The sequence below is a fragment of the Chaetodon auriga genome, chromosome 20 (genome assembly GCF_051107435.1).
Source record: "Chaetodon auriga isolate fChaAug3 chromosome 20, fChaAug3.hap1, whole genome shotgun sequence".
Classification (NCBI taxonomy): domain Eukaryota; kingdom Metazoa; phylum Chordata; class Actinopteri; order Chaetodontiformes; family Chaetodontidae; genus Chaetodon; species Chaetodon auriga.
In genome coordinates, this window is record NC_135093.1 from 12,495,958 (window position 1) to 12,515,366 (window position 19,409).

The 19,409-nt window shown below is 46.4% G+C and overlaps 1 protein-coding gene across 1 annotated transcript in view; it reads right to left on the reverse strand.

Annotated features, from left to right (window-relative positions):
• Positions 1-19,409, reverse strand: part of LOC143338906 (SH3 and multiple ankyrin repeat domains protein 1-like) — a 40,062-nt gene that overhangs the window by 2,384 nt on the left and 18,269 nt on the right. The window contains exons 5-27 of the mRNA XM_076759782.1: positions 19,249-19,357; positions 18,907-19,058; positions 18,251-18,418; positions 17,929-17,970; positions 17,139-17,255; positions 16,960-17,037; positions 16,717-16,783; positions 16,299-16,474; positions 16,016-16,146; positions 14,699-14,838; positions 14,182-14,295; positions 13,518-13,596; positions 8,418-8,500; positions 8,149-8,273; positions 6,563-6,698; positions 6,303-6,383; positions 5,811-5,819; positions 5,592-5,618; positions 5,441-5,497; positions 5,141-5,262; positions 4,440-4,563; positions 1,108-4,345; positions 97-987 (exon numbers count right to left, since the gene is read on the reverse strand). Coding sequence (XP_076615897.1) covers positions 97-987; positions 1,108-4,345; positions 4,440-4,563; positions 5,141-5,262; positions 5,441-5,497; positions 5,592-5,618; positions 5,811-5,819; positions 6,303-6,383; positions 6,563-6,698; positions 8,149-8,273; positions 8,418-8,500; positions 13,518-13,596; positions 14,182-14,295; positions 14,699-14,838; positions 16,016-16,146; positions 16,299-16,474; positions 16,717-16,783; positions 16,960-17,037; positions 17,139-17,255; positions 17,929-17,970; positions 18,251-18,418; positions 18,907-19,058; positions 19,249-19,357 — 6,266 coding nt within the window. The remainder of the gene's footprint in view (positions 1-96; positions 988-1,107; positions 4,346-4,439; positions 4,564-5,140; positions 5,263-5,440; positions 5,498-5,591; positions 5,619-5,810; positions 5,820-6,302; positions 6,384-6,562; positions 6,699-8,148; positions 8,274-8,417; positions 8,501-13,517; positions 13,597-14,181; positions 14,296-14,698; positions 14,839-16,015; positions 16,147-16,298; positions 16,475-16,716; positions 16,784-16,959; positions 17,038-17,138; positions 17,256-17,928; positions 17,971-18,250; positions 18,419-18,906; positions 19,059-19,248; positions 19,358-19,409) is intronic.

Here is a 19,409-nt window from a genome sequence, read left to right on the forward strand (position 1 = left end):
AGACACTTTGGCTTTCCTTCACCATCCGGTGCTTCCTTTTTGACCTTTTGACCCCGTTGCTTCTACGTGTTCCAGAGTCTATTAGTCCTCCCTCACCTGTCAGTGAGTTTCTTCAGGGCCCTCTCGATGTTCATTCGGTGTCCCACACGTGTCACTCCGAGGTCCAAGAAGTCATCCTTGGTGAGCGAAGGCAGATGTGATCCATCTATCTCATTGTCTATAAAACGCTCTCGGTGTTCACCTAGGTTTAGGTAAGCCAGCCAGTCGGCCACATCGTACTTGGTCCAGAAGGGCAAGGGCTTGACAGCAAAGGGTTTGGCTGGCGGTGGAGGGGTGAGATGGGGATAGTTGAGGCAGGATGGGCTGGGGGGTAAGTGCATGGGGGAGGAGGCGCCAGAGAGAAAATGGGTGGGGGAGAGAGAGCGGGAGACAAGTAGGGGGTTTGGACTTGGTACACCAGATGGGGAAAACAGTGGAGGAGTTGAAGCCTTGTAGGTATCTAGAGGGAGACCAGGTGAAGGAGGAGTGAGGGGTCCGGGGAAGTCAAAGGGGTTGTTGTAGACAGGTGTACTGGGAAGGATGGGGAGCGAGGAAGGTCTAGGAGGGCTGGGGTTTGGCTGTTCTGTGTTATAGATAAGAGGGCTGGGAGCCCGGCGCCGGGAGACTGAAGAACGCATCTCCTTAGTGGGACTGCACTGAAAATCAAAAGTCTGCCTGCGCATCTTCCGATGCTTCGGCGAAGTTGGATATGGGCAGTAGGTTGGAGAATGGGGAGGGTGTGAATGAACTGGGGAGGAAGGCATCTGTGGAGATGGGGAGCGGGTCCAGTTGCGCTGAACTGGGACTTGGGGGGAAGGGGAGACAGAAGGGGTGGCTGACAGATTTGGTGTCAGAATCTGACGATGCTGTGGGGAGGAGGTGGGTAATGGCGAGGTGGAGCGGCCAGTCGGGGGGCTGTGAAATGCATCAGTGAAATCTGCTGAATACCTGAAAGACACATAAAATAAACCCATGAACTTTAAGTCTAACAACAAGCTTTAGATAAAGTACACAGATATGGAAACTTTCATTTAAATATCAAGGGCTGGTTGATGAAAACAAACGAACCTATGCATGGTGGCAGACTTTGGAGTGTGGCTCCAGTCATCCATGCTCTTCATGCTACTCATCTGTTGCAGCTTTGAACTTAGCTCATTGATGATGCTGGCCTTCACACCCGAAAGTGGTGAATGAAGTCTGCGGCTCTCCAAAACCATACCATCTCTCTGCATTCCACCTAGCTCATGGTCCCCGACCTCAACCCAGCCCACTGACCGAGTGTCCATTGGCCTCTCTAAGCAGGCAGCCAGAGCAGAGCTAAAGCCATCCTCCATTTTGGATCGACTCTGCTTGCGCTTCCTTTCATCTGCAAGAGCTCCATCTAACCTGGCATCTTCAGGGTTGCTCTGTCTCTGCAACTGCAAAGGAGCTGGGTTGGTGCTGTTCTGCCTGCGTAGTGCGACAGGCAGGACTCTCCCTCCCCCCTCCTTGTAATGAGTCATCTTTGGAAACACAGGGTTTGCCAGTTTGGTGCTGTGCACCTCAAATGTTTGCCCACCTGAGTAGGTTGTGCAAGGATCCTGATGCCCACCTCCTTTCTCTCCCTCTCCTCCTCTCCCATCTCCTCCGATCCCTCCCCTCTCTCCTCTCAGCCCACTCAGTCCCAGCATTTCTAAATGGTGGTCGCTACTGCTGTGACTGTCCAACTCCTCAATCCCAGAATCCACTACGGCATCTTGCCAGTCTCCGCTCTTGTGTGTACTAGTAGGGTGCTGAGTGTGGTCAGCAGCTTTGCCCCCTGTGCTGAGGCCAGCCCTGGGTCCAGCCATGGTCATGCTGTAGTCAGAAGATGATGGTGAGGTTGTAGTGGTGGATGCAGTGGCAGAGGTTATCATGGTAGTGGTAGCAAAGGTCATGGTGGCGTTGAGGGCAGCTGTACCTCTCTCCTGGGTGGCGGTGTGACCACCAACTGAGGAGTCATTAGAGCTGCTGTAATAGGGGTGAGAATGGGACATGGGCTGGGGTCTGTGTAGTGATGTGGCAGGCAAAGCCACAGAAGAAGTGGTGGCGGTGCTGGAGGAAGGGGGAAATATCTGTGGGGACGGATAAGATGGAGAAAGAGCTGACTGTGTAAGGTTGGCCACCTCACTGTCGTAGGAGGTAAGGCTGGAGGTGGCAGAGTCACCACCCTGTGGAGAAGGTTGGGTAGCATTTGAGGACTTGGTAGATGGAAGAGGGGGTGGAGGAGGTGGAGCAACATCAGCAGAGTGCTGACTTGGCTGTTGACGCTGCTGAGGAAACTCTTGGACTTGCTCGTTCTTACCATTAGCAAACTGCAAAGGAGGGGGCAAGGGATCTGCAAAGACAAACTCATCATCTGCATCTATTGAGGGAGCTGGTGGAGGGAGAACCATCAATCCTAGACCTCCACCCGTCCCTGCTCTTGCTTCTCCCATAGCTTCATGTGTCTGTGCTGGGGCTGTGGGGACAGTGTACTGAGGGATATAGCTGGTGTGAGGAGTGCTTTCCATCTGGAGAAAGGAAGGTCTGCGGGGTGCAGGTTGCGCCGGTGGTGGAGGAGGCTGTATGGGTGGAGCAGGTCTGCTGTCGTACACCTCCTTTTCTCTTTCTCTCTCCCTGGTGCCCTGTGGGTAATACTGGGTTGAATACTGATTTGTTCTGTCCTCTGAGAAGCGAACTCTAAGACCCTCCCTGGGTCCTCCCTCCTTTTCTCTCTCTATCCTCTCGCCACCTCCTCCTCCCAAACGTAATATTCTTGGTGACTGTGGCCTACTCAAAGATGCAGGTGAGGTGGTGGCAGTGGGGGAGCTTAGGTGGAGGGACACTGGGGAAGTGTACGCCGATTGTGTCGGGGTTGCGAAAAGGGAAGGAGTTGGGGTTTGAACAGGGGTAGGGAATGCTCCTACTGTGGACAGCTGTCGACCAAAGTGTCTCTCTTCCCTTCGTGTCCTGCGGTCATCCTTTAGGGCCCTCTCTCTTGCAGCTAGAGCCAGACCCAGTGGGGACGAGGGGTCCAGAACTTTCCCCGTAAGTGGGTGGATGAAAGTAGTTGTGGGCTGGGTGCCGTACATTGAGGGAGCTGACTTGGGCTGGCCATCCTGACTTAGGATAGGGGAAGAATATTCAGGCAGGCCAAAGGCTGGGGGCATACTGCTAGAATAGTTGACATAGCTGTCTCCAGAAAACATGCCCTCATCTATAGACTTGGAGGGCCGTAGACGAGGGGTGGGCACTTCCATTTGTGAGCCCTGTAAAGGCTGAATTCTTGCCCCTAGTAACCCTCCTCCCTCCCCTGCTCCTCCTCCTGCCTCTCCTTGAATGTCCTCCTCAGATGAGAGGAAGAAAGAAGCGCTCTTTCTTCTCATATCCCGAAAACGTTCCCTTTCCCTGCGTGCGCCTCCTCCCCCTCCTCCTCCGTCAAAGGCCGTACTGAATGTTGAGGTGTAATCAAAGTTTTCCAGGTTTTGCTGTGATGAAATGGATGGGACAATAGTGGATGAAGGCAAGGAAGTGGATGTAGGGGGCTGAGGTGGTGAGGGGGTGAGTGGTGAAGGTAGACTGGCACTGGGGCTGTCTGAGGTTGCATCTGCTGAGGTTTGGTCTTCTGCGTCGTGGGTGGGTTCAGCTTCCATGCTGCTACCCTGGCTGCTTCGGCCACTGCTGCTGGTGGAGGGGGCTTTGACAATGATGGTGGGGATGGGGATGGAGCTCTTCTCTTTGGCTGCACCTCCTTTTCCTCTGTGTTGTCTTAGCCCATCTTCCACTTTTGACTGCTTCATCAGAGCTCCTCGACCACCCCTCCTGGCCGCCCCTCTGGCAACCCCTCCACCCTGCTCCCGGTTGGGCATGTGGGGGTGATGTTGTGGCACTTGTTGGGCCTTAGGCTTAGCACTTGTCGGTGGTGTAGCGCTGCTGTAGCCTCTCCTTAACCCTCCCATCTTGCCACCACCTCTCCTGGGCGCCTCTGGCTCTCTGACACACAGTCCCTCCGATTGTCTACGGAGGGTGGGGACCATGACCTGCTGGTTCATCCCACTGGGACCTCCTCTCTCCCAGCCTGCTTGAGTGGGATGGCCTGGCTGGGAGTGGAGTTGGTAATGGGCTTGAGAAACTGGGGGTATGGGCATAGCAGGTCCTCTCACAGGATGAGGGCCTGCGGATAAAGGCGGATCTGGGGCTGATGTGTTAGGGGGAGGTGGAATTTCCTCTGGTCCCGGCACTGACAGACTGCGAGCCAGCTTCATAGCAGGCGGGTGAAGGTACTGCCTTTCCTCCTCTGTTACACCTGAGAACAAGGACACAGGTGGTTATGAACAGACACTTAAAAAGAAACTCATATATTGAACAGGCAGAAATCTTTCCATGACAATTGCTATTACCAATAGATTTTTGACGCATCATGACTGCATGCTGACTGTGGCCTGGTTGAAAATGAGCTTGGTTGTAGCCAAAACCTGGTCCATGCTGCACCATACTCACTGATGACTGTTGCTCATAGGGTTGCTTTAGGGGTCGAAACACATTTTGAAAAGGAAGGAAAAGAGGAAGGATGGAGGGAGTAAAAAGAGGAGACATTTGCTCAGATATGATCAAGTCAAACCGATGCTAGCTGTTATGCTGACATTTATTTGATATACAGTATAATGTAAAACGGAGGAACTAGTCAGTCTGAGTATTAGTCTATCAGGAAACAGAGCATTGATGAATGGACACAACCTGACTCACACTTAAACAAATGTTTTGGTGTGGGTGGTCCATTGTCAATCATTTTCTCTAAGTGCAGTGAGGGCAGGAGAACACACAGAGCTAAAAAAAAAAAAAGAAGCGAAAGACCAAGCTGCTTTATAGATACAAATCTTTTTTTTTTGCTCGCATTAGTCACTTCCGTGACTAAATATGTGATACATCCTCAAGCAGTGGAGAAGCTCTGTTTCATATGAGAATCTGGTATGGGGAGATAGGTCCATAACTGCTCAGTATTTCTCAATGTTTTGCACACATGGAAACTGAGTCTTAAAAGCCGCAGGATCCAACGTAACGACCAAAACTACGATCATTTCTTGTCAGTTCCAAACTGTACCTCATTGGAGACGTTGGGAACAATACTCTTGCTCCGGTCCCTCTTGCCTCCATGACCTCTCTGGCCCTGGTTGTCTGGTGTAATAGTGTGTTGGGCAGCAGCCAAGATTTCATCCAGTTTATCTAAAACAGAGAAAGAGCATGGGCAGAGCAGAAAAGAAATGTAGAGAGGTAGTGAGAGGGAGCATAAAATAAAGGCAGAAACATGAAAAGGAGGATTTCAGTGAGCCCCCTCCTGTCCCCTCAAGGTTTAAAAACACCCTTTTACAGTATGACAAGAGCCGTGAGAGTGATTTCTTACTTAGTGCCATCTGATAGACTGTCCTCTTCTTATCAGGACCCTGAGAGGAGTCATATTCTGAATAAGGAGGAGAAAAAAAGAGCATCAAACAGGCTGACTTTTAATTAAAGCTCGTGGGCTGATAGGGGTAATGATAAAGGTGGATATTCACCTGCTTTCTTTTTCCATGGAGAGGCAGCTGTAGCATGCATAATTTGGGAAACAGAAATTAAGTGTGACTAGAACAGCTATGTAGTCATGTGTATTAAGCAGATGAAAGGATGAAATACATACTCAGACGCATGTGATGGTGTGAATACTGATGTGATGTGAGGGATGGTGATGGGGACGGAAATGATAATGAGAGCACACAAATCCATGATTCTCCCACCTTTGTCCACTGTATGCAGCGCATTTGGTTCAGGAGAAAAAGAAACAAAGAGCTGCTTGTGACTGATGATGGCAGACAAGTATCATTTCACAACATGCAATTGCTTTTTTTTTTTAATCTTTCAACTGTTTAATTATCATCCTTTCTACTCCACAGGTAATGCCAAAAGTGTAAATGAATCAAAAAGCCCCTTCCCCATCAAAATATTGCTAATGAAAAAACATAAAATCACACCTACACTGAATGATTTTCTTGGCTCTCTGCATCAACTTGGTTAATATTTAATGCTGTGTTTCCCTAATAGTGCCATGGTGCTGTACCATCATCCTGCAGAGAAGCTGCTAACTCACCTCAAAAGCTATTTCTAATGTGACCCCTCCTGAAAAAAAAAACACTGGGGGATCAGATCTAATTTATTTTTTACTATTTTTTCCAGACCTCCCATCCCTTTTATTCTTTGCATTCAGTGTTCTGCCCCCTATATCATCTTACCCATGTCTTCCAGCTCTGATGTCATTGACTTGGAGCGCAGGGCAATGGCAGGAGGAGTCAGTCTTTTCGTCTGCTGCGGGGCTGCCAAGGGAAACCAGCCAAATGCAGACTTAATGTTTAGTATTCTCGTATAAACATGCAGTCACCAATGACAACCACATTGCAACGGGCTTTTAGGGTGAAGTAAACATGCAATCAGCTTTATTGTCACATCATAAACACAAGATGGAAGTGACATACAAGGAAAATTTGACTCTTACCTCTCTTCCGAACAGTGTCCTCCAGTTCAGGGTTTCGAGCAACCATGACAACTTTCACCATGAGACTGTTGCCGCCTTGTCGGATCATGTTGACCACCTGCCGATGGCCAACCTTCACCACATTCTGGCCGTTCACCTGACAGACATAGAGACTGAATGAGCTGATGTGTCGCATTAATATCAAGTTAAATGGGACAATTAACAAGCAAGCAATAATCCTCGTTACTTGGACTGGGTGTAAAAACTTTGCCATGTCTAACACATGTTGTTGCAGTTTCCTAAGATGCAGTACATGCTGTACATAATTTTGCAGTGTTTTGGACGAGTGCACCAGCAATTCAGTCAGGGACTACAGTAGATTGAAAAGGCTTAAGCAGCAACATAAGTGACTCATATTAGGTTGAATTCTAATTAGAAGTATGTGTCAGATGGAATAGAGGTCTGACAATCACCATTTTTAGAACTGAGTTTTCAAGGCAACATATGAGGAACACCAGTCACAAGCATAGCAACCTCTCACCAACTCTGACTGACACAACTGTGAAGCAGAAGCACCAGGCTGGAGTTGACGTTTGGATATGCATTTAAGGGAGCATTGTGCAAATAATAGCAGAAGACATGCTATTACCAAGAAATGTGCATTAAACATACACTTGTGTATAACTAAAACTGATTATGAGAAACAAAGATGAAGCAATATACAATATCTGATTGCTGTAACACAAACAAATAGTGGATGGATGTTAAGGGTTGTGTTCATCAAACTTGAATTTGAACTTCACTTAACTGTAAAATCACTCCAGGCTACAATCTTTTTTTGGGGGGGGGATCTTTCTTTTCATTTGGCTGCATGAACCTCAGCATTATTCTCCATCTCCTCATGAACATGTTCATTGCCTGCTAATGTATTAACAATTAGATAGATGCAAAAGATAATTTCACAAGTAAGAGTTTATCAAACAGTAACAAATCACTATGTTATCACGTCTTTTCTGTGCTGAGAGCTGTCATAGAAATCCCACCTCAGAGCTGCCCTGCACTGTGCCTTCACTTGCAGAGTGCACCTGGAGGTTCAGTACCAGGAGCAGTCCAGGAGCTGACTGCGTAATCAGCCGCTGTCTTAGTAAATCAGGCGCTGAATACACATAGATTGGTATTTACTGCAAGGCCACCGTATTGCAATGTGTTTGTGTAGATATCATCGACCTGTGATGTTCGCTTCAGTGGATCGTTGGAGTTACTTTGTAATGAAGTGTAGTTTTTCGGTGTACCCACTTCTCTGGTCTTCTTCACTTCCCACATTTCTCAGAATGAGTTGTGACACTCTCAGAGGAACATGCTTGCGCTTGTGCATTCAGTCACTAGTAAAATTATCCTAACTGTAAAACACTATTTGGCTAGTTGGAAAAAAGAATTATACACCATCCAACAACAACGTGGACTCAGAAAAGTACATCATTAATGGTCATTTTTATATGTTTCACCTGAATGTGGCTTCAGGATAAAGTGTATTCTTAAAACTCAGAGGTCAGATTATGTTCCATGCTGAGTTTAGTTTGTGCATTAGTCCAGAATCTTATCCATACCTCGATGAGGAAATCCCCCATTCTCAGGCCCGCCCTCCAGGCCACACCCCCCTCATCGACAGACTCCAGGTACTGCAACGCAGGAAACGCTGGCGTTGGAGTGAACTCCTCTATGGGAGTCTGAGCTGCAGAGGACAAGACAAAAAGGATGAGCATGAGTGGACACGGATAACAAGAACATGGGTTTGGAAATGAGGGAGGGGATGGAGAGATTAGAAAGAGAGAAAAGGAGCATATGAGACTTAGATAGAGAAAAATAAGACGCTCACCTTTGGCTCCCCTAAGCACAAAGCCAAAGCCCTCATTGTCTTTCTTCTGTAGGAGCACTGTCTTCTCCTTAATGATGTAGTCACTTAGAGAGAGTACAGAGGGACCAGAGGGGAAGGGGAAAGGGGGATGGAGAGATATGGGGAGAAAAAGAGGGAGAGAATTGGAGAGGAAGAGAGCTAAATGACTTCTATAGCAACAGAAAAGTCTTATTGTCATGCAAATAAAAGTGTTTTCTGAATGTGGAAAACAGCTATACTGCATCACATTATGAAATCATACTGCAGCAAAAGATAGGTTGGCTTGAGAATGTCATACAAAAAGCGCTGGTGCACAAAACGGTTGATGGCAGGGATACAGTGAGTGTCACAATGGGAGGAAGTGTGTATGAGATGACATTCCGTACTATGGACTAATCCAGCTCGAGTTGACAAGCACTGGGCCAGGGGGGACGGCATATTAGAAAAATGTGCACATACACTTCACTGAAAATGGAAACTTCCAAATGCACCTAAATCGCAGCATTAGCTTTCACCGCCTCTGGCAGCTTTTGCAAGGATACTGCTTTACCAACTCCAGGGCGCCACTGCTGGTCATAAATGACACTTCAAATCATGCACAAGAAGAATTCGGACAGGCCTCTAATCTCCCACCACAAACAGCTCAGAGACTACAGCAAAAGCAGCGATCACAGACATTGTTGATACAATCTTATTATGAGACTGTTGGAGTAGTGTAACAGCTGGCCCAGCAAGCTCCTTCATTATTCTATTACCATGTCTAGGACATTTGGCTTAGATGCTTTACAACCCTTTCTCTAATATAGGACTGGCTAAATGGACTGCACGCTGCCACACACAGCCACATCTCATGACTCATTTCTGGACTTGACTTTCTAACAATGTCAGTTCACCCTGGTTCTGTTAAAGAGCCTGAGGCTTGAGCAGAGCTGTATGATACGAGTGGAATTCCACATATTTCTTTCCAAGGAACCTCATTTCTGTGTTAGTTTGTGCTCCTCGACTTAACTCAAACTGGCACTTGACAAATCAAAGTATTTGATTTCCTAGAGGGGCTGAATTCTGTGTGAACAGGACAAGTAGCCTGTTCCAAGAATTGTCTTTATTTACAGCGATGGCTTGACTGCCAAAACAATGCAGTAAAAATGCTCTGGGTATACTCAAGGACATGATTTCAATCAGGAATAGTTTTTCGTCCCTCCCCTTCTAAATGGGAAGTTTGGGTGAATTGTGTATGTGTTCACATCGGGAACTTCACGAGAAGCAGCAAACGTCAACGTACATTTTTGGGCCCTGAGTTAAATATTAAAGGCTCTGCCTGCTCTCAGGCTCCATACAAATTCTGCCTCCTTTGCTTGAGTCAGCAAACCCAAAATCCAAAACCATGGCGTTAAATCTAACCTTAACTATCTGTGACCTAAACACAACCGTTTCATTAGCTGCCTGGCAAAAGGTTTGCATCTAGGCATTCATCAGGGTAACTTAGCCATGTAACCACTTAAAAGAAAAAAAAAAATCAACTTATCATTTAAAAATGGCAACATTTTGATTTACTTTTAGGTTTTAGACAGCAGATTTCAATTTTTTTTAATGTCTGGCAGAGGACCCCGTCACTCCGACTTCATTCTGCCTCCAGCACTTCTAAAACACCCATGTGTATACTGCCACTGAAACAACAGTGTAATATTATATTCCACACTGTCTCTTACAGTACAGACCCAGCAAGGTTTAGTTAATTTAATCCGGCAGAGCATGTAATAAAGTTTGGCTGTGGAATCACAGAGGTCCAGCAGAGTCATGAGCGTTGGCCTTAGGGCCTGAAGATCCAGACTTCGACACCAAGTTGTAACTTTAGCACTGAACAGACGATCGCCAGTTTCCCCTACTGAGGTCCATCCCTTGTGTGTTCTCCATCAATGTTACTGTTTCGCCAACGCACAGCCGCCTTCCAGCCATCTGCTCCTCACACCTCATTCCTTTTTCTCTCACCCTGTCCTCCATCAAGCTTTCCCTCTCTGAAGATCAAAGTAACACAGAGTGGGTGGACGGATCCATCGGGTTCCTCGTCCATCCACCTCTACAAAGGGGGAAACATGGACTGCGTTGGTCTTCCAGGTGCTTCTAAGTTGCAGTTGCTGCCTTGCAGTAACACACCTGATTTCCTTTACGTGCTTAAAGCTATTCAACTGGCCTGTCACCACACTGACCACCATTGCCTGGCCAATTAGGGCAAATGAAGACGCAAACAAACGTCCCTGGTTAATCTCTGTTGGCTAGTAGGACACACTCTCTCTGAACTGGCTGCAATGAAGCTGGAAGCCTACTAGAGACCAGAGTTATTATGTGCCCTCCTGAGTCATCCTCTCCTCTATCCACAATTACAGAGAAAAAAGGCAGCTTTTTAACCATTCATCTGCTGAATGAACATGCAGATAGCCTGGCTATGTGTGGACAATATCCACACATCACAGGAAAAGCACTTGATGGATGTTAGTGAAACACACACACACACTCTGTGGATGGATACGACGTGGACAGACGAACACACAGAAATCTATGTACAGGAGAGATACTCCCACAGCAATCAAGCACTATGACATGTAGACTCACATGTGAAAATCACATGTATTTTATCCAGAGTATACAGTCGCATGCAAGCACACACAAACACAAATGCATGCACACACACAGACATGCACAAAAAGGACCGGCATTTAGAATTAGAGCTCAAGAGGAACTGACAAACCGCACTCTTGCCACTTACTGACTTGATCACTTTCATCCAGTCAAAATACATCACATTTTTAATGATACATTGGGACACATAAAAATGGGATGTGACGATAGCCTTTTTAAAGGAACAGGAAAAAATAGGAAGTCCTGGTGAATGAAAAATATCTGCTTAAAGAAATCATGACTCAAAGAGAATGAAATACACCCACACTGTCTGACTGAAATGCATCAATATGTGCTCCCTTTCATGCACTAACACACACGCACACAGCGTTCAGAGACACACGGGAAGAAGACACAGAAATAAACATGCTGCAGAGTCTTCAGTCAATAGCCACTTCCGTCCCACAGATATTCACATGCATAGGAAAAATACAAATTTAAGACACGCGCACACTCAGAGACACACACGCGCGCACAGAATACATAGCTTATTAGTCTGTCTTTGAAAAGGCACGGCCTCTCAATAGCATCATCTACCTCTCCCCTCTCTCCATTGTCCTCTCCTCACATCCATAGCCAGCCAATGAATGAGGAAACAGCCGCTACCTGTAAATGAACCACACGCTCCTGTTTCTGGGGCCCAGTGACGGCCACGAAGAAGAGAGGGAGAGAGAGAAATCTCTCTCTCCGCATCCCCCCATTGCCATGTCCCCCCCTCCTCTCTCTCGCGCGCGCTCCACCACCTCCTCCTCCTCCCCTCCTCCCGCCTCCCTCCTCCTCCCGGTCTTCCAGCGAGAGCTCAGCCGGAGAGAGCCGCGAGAGTGCAGGAGAGAGAGCGAGAGAGGTGGGGAATGAGAGGGAGAGGGACAGCGAGCTGGTCTGCACCCCACATACTTCAGACGAGAGAAAGACAATGTGAAGGGAAGAGAGGGAGAAAGAGAATACCGGCGATTATCACAACAGGGGGACTGGTGTGTGTGTGTGTGTGTCTGTGCGTGTGTGTGCTGGTACATGACAGGAAGAGGGTTTGGTAGCAAAATAGGGGAGACGGAGAGCTGGATTGGCGGGGTGGGCATGCGGGGGATGGGTACAAATGTGAGGCGACACAGGGAGAGACAGTGCTTGCATTTGCACATCCACTGACTGGTGTATCACAGATATACTAACAGCTGATTCTCACCTTGGATTTACTCACACTCCCTCCTCTCCTCTACAGCAGAGTTGTCATCACCATGCAGGCTGACAAACGCTCTTGCTCTTTCTATCTCTCTCTGAAATAGTAATTGACATTCTCCCTGCAGTGAGGGAACAAGCTCCGGATCACCTTGTTCTTAATTGAGCACCACTTCAGCACGGTGCTGCATTTATGCTTAACCAACGTAGCACAGGTAATATACCCCCAGTGGCTGCGATTTGCATTTAGAGCACAAGTGCAGATGCATTAAAGTGAATGTCTTCTTTGAATGACAGTGAGAGCCGCTCAGCACAAGGGTAATGTCAGCTACAATGTGTAAGAGGCTGTAAAACCCCCCAGGTGGCGACTGGTAAGTCCTTCTCACAAGCCTGGGGACCTAAGCAACGCTTGGTGTTTCAGCCTCCTCATGACTCATCAGGATGATGTATGTACACGCAAAGACACACACAGCCAGATCCACATACACGCTAACTCTCAAACAAACATGTATAGCTTCATAATACACAGTTGCAGCTGCCCAGGGCTGAGCTGCAGCTTCAAACAGATGCCACGGAGGAAGAGAAGTAACCCCCTCTCTACCTTTCATTATGGCATTATTGTGTTCAGTGTAAACAAGCTACCGGAATGGAGAGACAGGCGTGTGGATGAGGTATCAAAGAGACAAGTGCATTTGTCTGGCGGAGCCAAAAAGGGGCAGAGCTGGCATGTTCACGTGGTGAAACAATAGAAAACAAGTGCTGTTCAGGATCAGCAGAAAACAGACACATACAGCACGAAGGGAGACATGAAAGCGGCATAGGTGGAAAAAGTGAGCACGCACACACACACACGAACCTCCTGTTCCCTGAAAAACAAGAGCCTGCCAACTATTTCAATCACCTTGACTGGCCTCACAGACAGAGAGCAGACAGTTCAGTTGCTGCCCACACTCATGTGACAATCCACAGCTAGAGCTAAATCAGAGGCTGCAGTTTAGTTTTAGTCGTCCATCTATTTTCTAAATTGGTATCCTGTTCAGGGTTGTGAAGGGGCAGGGGCCTGTCTCAGCATGCATTGTTGGGAGAGGTCAGGGGACAGTTTGACACCCACTCATCCTCACATTTACACTTTTTCAGTGATTTAGACTTTCGGAAGCTGAAAGATTAGTGCTTCTATCCCAGCTCTCTCATCGAGCGATCACGGGTCGTGAGGGTCGCTGCAACTTTTCCTACCTGGGGCCGTCGGTGCCGTCGTACGCTCCAACAGTGACGTTACGGAAAAGCTTCCTCTTGGCTTTCTCACTGCGCGTCTCTGCAAGGCACATGCAGGCAAAACATGTTCAATTTCAACTTTCAGCTTCCTGTCATGACACCTTCTCTGTCTTTCTGCAGAGGTGTTGTGTCTTCAGTGCGACAAACAAATGAATTAAACATGTTTACACCCTGTTTTTGTGTCTTCTACGTGGCATATGGTTTGCTTGCTGCGTGAGCAGTGCAGCTGTGAAAACAGGAGACAAGTGAATGTCTGTGTTGTATATGTGCCACTGTCTGCTGCACAAGGGCCTGCTGGTAAGCATGAGTGTGACATGTGCTGGATGCTACAGTGACTCCAAGGATAATTCCAGCCTGAAGGAGCACGTAACCCATTTTTGAGCATGGCCTTTCTCCAATCTATGGGCTCTTTATCTATCTCACTGTTAACATTATGAAAGCAATCTCGAAACTATCAACAACAAATGTATTTTAATTCATACACTCATGTTTTGAACTCATGTTGTATAAATATAACTTCCTCTAAAGTCCATCTCACAAGAGATTATCACAAAACTCAAATGGACTCTATAAAACAAGCTAAACAGAGCAATATTTCAAAACACAACCACTGGGGTTGTCTCACCTGATCGGTTGTCTTTGGTGAGAGCCGCCACCTCTTCCACACAGTCTGAAGGAAACCAGCCAGTGCGACCTTTCACGGTTCCCTCCCAGTATCCCCCCTCTCCGACACTTAACACTGAGACAGATAGGCAGACAGATAAATAGATGGACAAACAGACAGACATGGACATAGATGGATGGAATTTCATTTGGACAGTAAACCTGCTGTCAAGCCTTCCTTGCTTACTTTCAGCTGCCTGTTTTATAATAACATTGTACAATCCACTGAGAATGGAGAGGAACATGTATTACTTTGCAAGAACTGGATGCATCTGCTGGTGCTTCTCATTCCTCTTGTTTACAATCCTCTCTTCCCATAAACATCTCTTCCTTGTTGTTGATGTTTTAGATACAGTAGCTTACATTCTTTTCCACACTGGATTGCAGCTGCACTCAACATGATTCCAACACCTGCTTTCCAGGGCAGATTTTTCTCACATTTCATATTTGACGATTTGTAAACTTAGCCTCTATCTCACCTTTAACTTTGTCGCCTTTGCTAAGTGAGAGCTCTCTGTCTCCGCTAGCAGAGTGGGCACGAGTGGCCACATAAACCCGCCCCGGCACCGCACTGTACATACGCTTCATCTGACCTCCCCCACTGCCCGCTGAGGTTGCACTACAGAGGGAGAAAGAGAGAGATAAGACTGTGTGGCACTCTGTGGAAAAACAAGTGAGACAAAGTGAGACGACACACAGCTTGCAGGGCTACATCAGAGACAGTCAGTAGTTGAGTCATACAGATCAGTCATACCGACAGTAAGAACGCAAGCTAAAATCTTGCATTTAAGTGCATATTGTATGTCATGTACAATATAGAAAGGGCTAATAATTCTAACACAGGCAGTGTGCCTCAATTCTGTGCAACAATAACACCAAAAAGTACGCACTATTTTGGCAGTTATCAGACAAGAAGTTATTGTAGGGTAGAAATCAGTGTCATTTTGTGTACTGGAAATTGTAACGAGCTATGTACTAATGGCAAATAATGTAAAGCACGTGGAGGTGGATGTCAATCAAGCTGCAACTTCAGGATACAATCAAAACGTACCATACATTTTGTATCAACAGGGACTTTTTAGTTTACTTTTAGCAACACCCGCAGGCATGACTCGAGTGATGGAAACAACTGTTGTACAGACGTTGATAATTCTGAGATGATGACTCCTGCTGACTTGATCTAGTAAGTATGCTGCCATCATCATGTCAAAATTAAATGAATTTTAATTTGTCCAATCCTTTATGACCAAATATTTGCAAAACAAATGTAATTCCTATCAGCCTCAGTTTTAGTGTAAATTCTCAAATGTTCACATCCTAACATACGAAACTAAGATGGTGAACATGGTAAACATTACCATGCTAACAATGTCATTGCACTGTATGCATGTTAGCATCCTGATGTTAGCATTTAGGTCAAAGCACCACTGTGCAGCCTCACAGAGCTGCCAGCACGGCTGTGCACTCTTGTTAAGTCTCGGTTATTTCCAGTGCTGCCACAGCTACTGCTCTGCCGTCCACCACCGTCCTCCACCGTCCTCCACCTGACACTTTTTCAGGCCTTCTCCATTTCTGCTGCTTTGCAGGACAACAATATCCATCGGTATCACACTTAAAATATGTGACATTCTTGCAGTTGCAAATAGAACACAGTATGTAACTGAGACACAAATAGTAATTTTCCTACATAAAGCTGATGGTAACTGGAGATACGTGTGACTTCTTTTAGCAGATGGGAAGAAAGGACCTGATCAGAATACTTATAGTAGTATATCTTCCTGATATAATCTTCTCACCCCTGTCTGCCTCTTGGCTGCCGGTGCCTCTCCTCTGTGTCACTTTGTCCTCCTCTCCCTCTGGATGGGGAGCGAGTACGAGTTCTGGGGCTGCTGGAGCTTCTCATGCCTATGGAGGCCCTGCGCTGGGCCTGCAGAAAACACACCAAGTCCCATAGAGGCAAGAGCATCAAAGCTGATCCTGTCACTTGCTATAAGTCTGAGAAAGAAACGTATCATCGACAAAGCATATCTAATATCATAAAGATCAGCAGATGAACATCCACCTAATGGTCCTCAGTACCTGTCCCGGGTTGGGATTGGTTGCAGCCTTGTTGGGCGCAGCCAGAGGGTCGGACTGGGACATGGTGTTATCGCTGTTAGCGCGCAGTAGGGGGTGGGAATGAAGCGAGGGGAGAGGCAGAGTGTGGGCGCTCTCTTTTCGCTTGGGAACATACTTTGGCGATTCCAAAAAGGGCACTGAAGATGGGAGTGTGAGGTCCAGTGGTGAGGGTTCAGGGGGGATGAGTAAGAAGGAAGTGAGGAAGGACGGTGGATTTTGATGTGAAGGGATGGAATGGAGGGAGAAATTAGGTAGATTGTTAGGGGAAAAGAAGGGAGATTGTAAGGATTCAGGAAAGTACAAAGGAAAGCAGATGCTGGGAACTGATTGTAACACTTGATAGGCCCCTCAGAAGAGACAGTTGGGCATGAAAGCTTACCTATGTCAGAATCTTTGTGGTTTTTGATGATTTCCCCGAGTTCAAAGTGACCAGACATTATAGCTAGCTGCAAATAGAAAGAGCAGTTTGAAATGTCATTGTTCTAGCTATTGTAACTATTGCTATTTCTTGTTTTATTCGTGTTCTCTTGCAGCTTCTGTTCGTAACAGCTACTCTACAAATGCAATTTCACTTTGTAAACATGATAAAAATGCAAACCGTATTGACAGCTAAACAATTTACCTGAAAAGGGGTCTGACCATGTTTGTTCTTTGCCTCCTTATTTGCTCCCCTGTACAGAAGGACGCGGACACAGCTTTCCTGATCATTCAGAGAGGGAGAGCGATCTGTCAACACCTTTAGAAAAACTGGCATAATTACAGCCATAATTGTTTCATATAAGGGATTGTTTCCGTACTCGCCTTGTTGTACAGAGCAGAAATGTGAAGTGCAGTGTTCCCTGAGGCATTTTGAGAAGAGGTGTCTGCCCCATAAAACAGCAGATGCTCCAAGTGCTGGGCAAAGCCATTCTGACACGCCTTTCAATGTCAAGAGTATGATAGAAATATGCACAAATTGTCAGTATACCAACGTATAGAAAAAGACTACTTAAAGTGAAGAGGGCTGTTTCAGTACAATAGAGTCAGACAGAAAATGGTAGAGAATTAAAGATACTGCAAAGAAAGACAAAGAAAGGGAAATAATATATTTTACATCCATGGTTAGATCCATAATTACTCTTACAGAAAAAACAGGTCAGAGCCAATTACATTGCACCGTGGTGCAAAAGAAAGGAAACAAATAACATGAAAACAACAGAAATGAGCTTTCAGCAGCCTGTGAGGTTTCCTCATATTTTTCTGCAGGGACTAAAATATCACAAGATACGTACAAAGTAAAGAAAGGAAACACACACAGCACGGCAAAACCAAAATAAAATACCATGACAACCGGCTCACAGCACAAACTTAAATTTACCAGAATGTCACAGAGACACAATGTAGGCAATGCACCCATACTGTATAGTAAGAAAGAGGTAATATCCAATGCTCTTTCTGGACTGGACTCAGCTTGAGATGACCCAGATTTGAGCAGGTCTGAGGAACCTCTGTGGTCACTTCAGCTTTTCTACATCTTTAGCATATCACAATTCTCAGTGCCTTTGCCTCTGAATGGCCAGTGGGGGTGATGAGATGGGAGGATGAAGGGTACCTTATGTATTTCTTCCATTCCAAACTCCTCTTCATCCCTGAGCTATGGAGAGAGAGAAGGAGGAGGGGAAGGAGAGAGAATGGAGAGACGAGTGAGGAAGGCACAGACGAGAGGGGTGTGAGAAAATGCTGTGAGAGACTGAGGGTGACGGTACATGACATCCACCACAGAGATAAGACGGGGAAATGTCGGTGCATTGCTTACGCTCACAGACAAAGACCAGAGATGCTTAACGTGAAAATATGAAAGGAAACCATGGACAGATAGGTTTGCATTGAGTGAGTTCATCGCAAATGTAAAATATTAAACTGTCCATTGGTACCTGATGGGACTCGTCCCAGCCATTCTCATCCCTTGTCCCCAGCCTTGCCCTGTAGTACAGCAAGGTCTCACAGCAGGAAGTGTCGCCCCCTGTCAGTACACTGTGGTACAAAGGGGTCAGGCCACAGCGGTCTCTGTAGTTTGGAGATGCTCCGAGGGACAAGAGAACCTGGCAAGACGAAAGCAAGGCATTAGCTTTGAAATGTATGTAGGTGTGCAGATTCTGTCTGTATAGACCTGTAAAAGTGGCTTTGATATGTGGTCTTTGAAAGCAACATGAGTTACCAGAGCTCCACAAAGGCCCCAGTTCCACATTGACAGAACATTGTTTGAAGGTAAAAAACAGCAGTCACAAATTGAAACTGACTGTTATGTCTACATTATTTAAGGCACTGTGATATTCTTCTAGTCATCGTTAAATATCATGACCGCCCACATTTGATGCAGCATTTGCGATGGTGATTTATTCACTATAACAATCTTATAACAATTCGTCCTACAACCCTGATTCCAAAAGAATTCATAGATTTTTATTTGCTTTTTTGTTTTGCAAATGACTCTGTTTTCTGTTTTGTTTTTATTTACATTTTGGAAACAGGGTTATACTGGAAGAAGCTTGTGATCTGCATGCATGCGACTTTAATTCAAAGTCCTTACCAGCAGGCCAGCGTGATTGTGAGCCCTAACAGCTTTGTGCACCGCTGTCAAGCCATCTCTGTTTCTAAAATCCAAATGAGCACCGCCCTGAACCAGCACCCTGATGCCTTCCACCGGCAAGCCAGACTGCGCAGCCACAGAGAGCGGGGTCTCTAACCCACAGAAGGGGGCAGAGGTCAGGAAAGATAGCAGGCAGAAAGGTCAAAGTGACAGTGCACCCTCGGATGCTCACTCAGAATATGATATCATCACTCAACACCACTGCAAAGAATGATTCTATATGCCTCTTCAGAGATGTAATCTCCACATTGAGTGTCCTCACAGGGTTATTGGCAAACTCACCTCCAGTGTCAGCGTCATGGAAGTTTGGATCAAGACCTTTATCAAGGACTTTTGCCATTTTCTCCATTGTTCCAGTCTGAACATAATCCAGGAACTTCTTCAGACTGGCCTGCGAGGTGTAGGAGAGGAAGGAGATGGATGTCAGTGAGTGGGAATATATA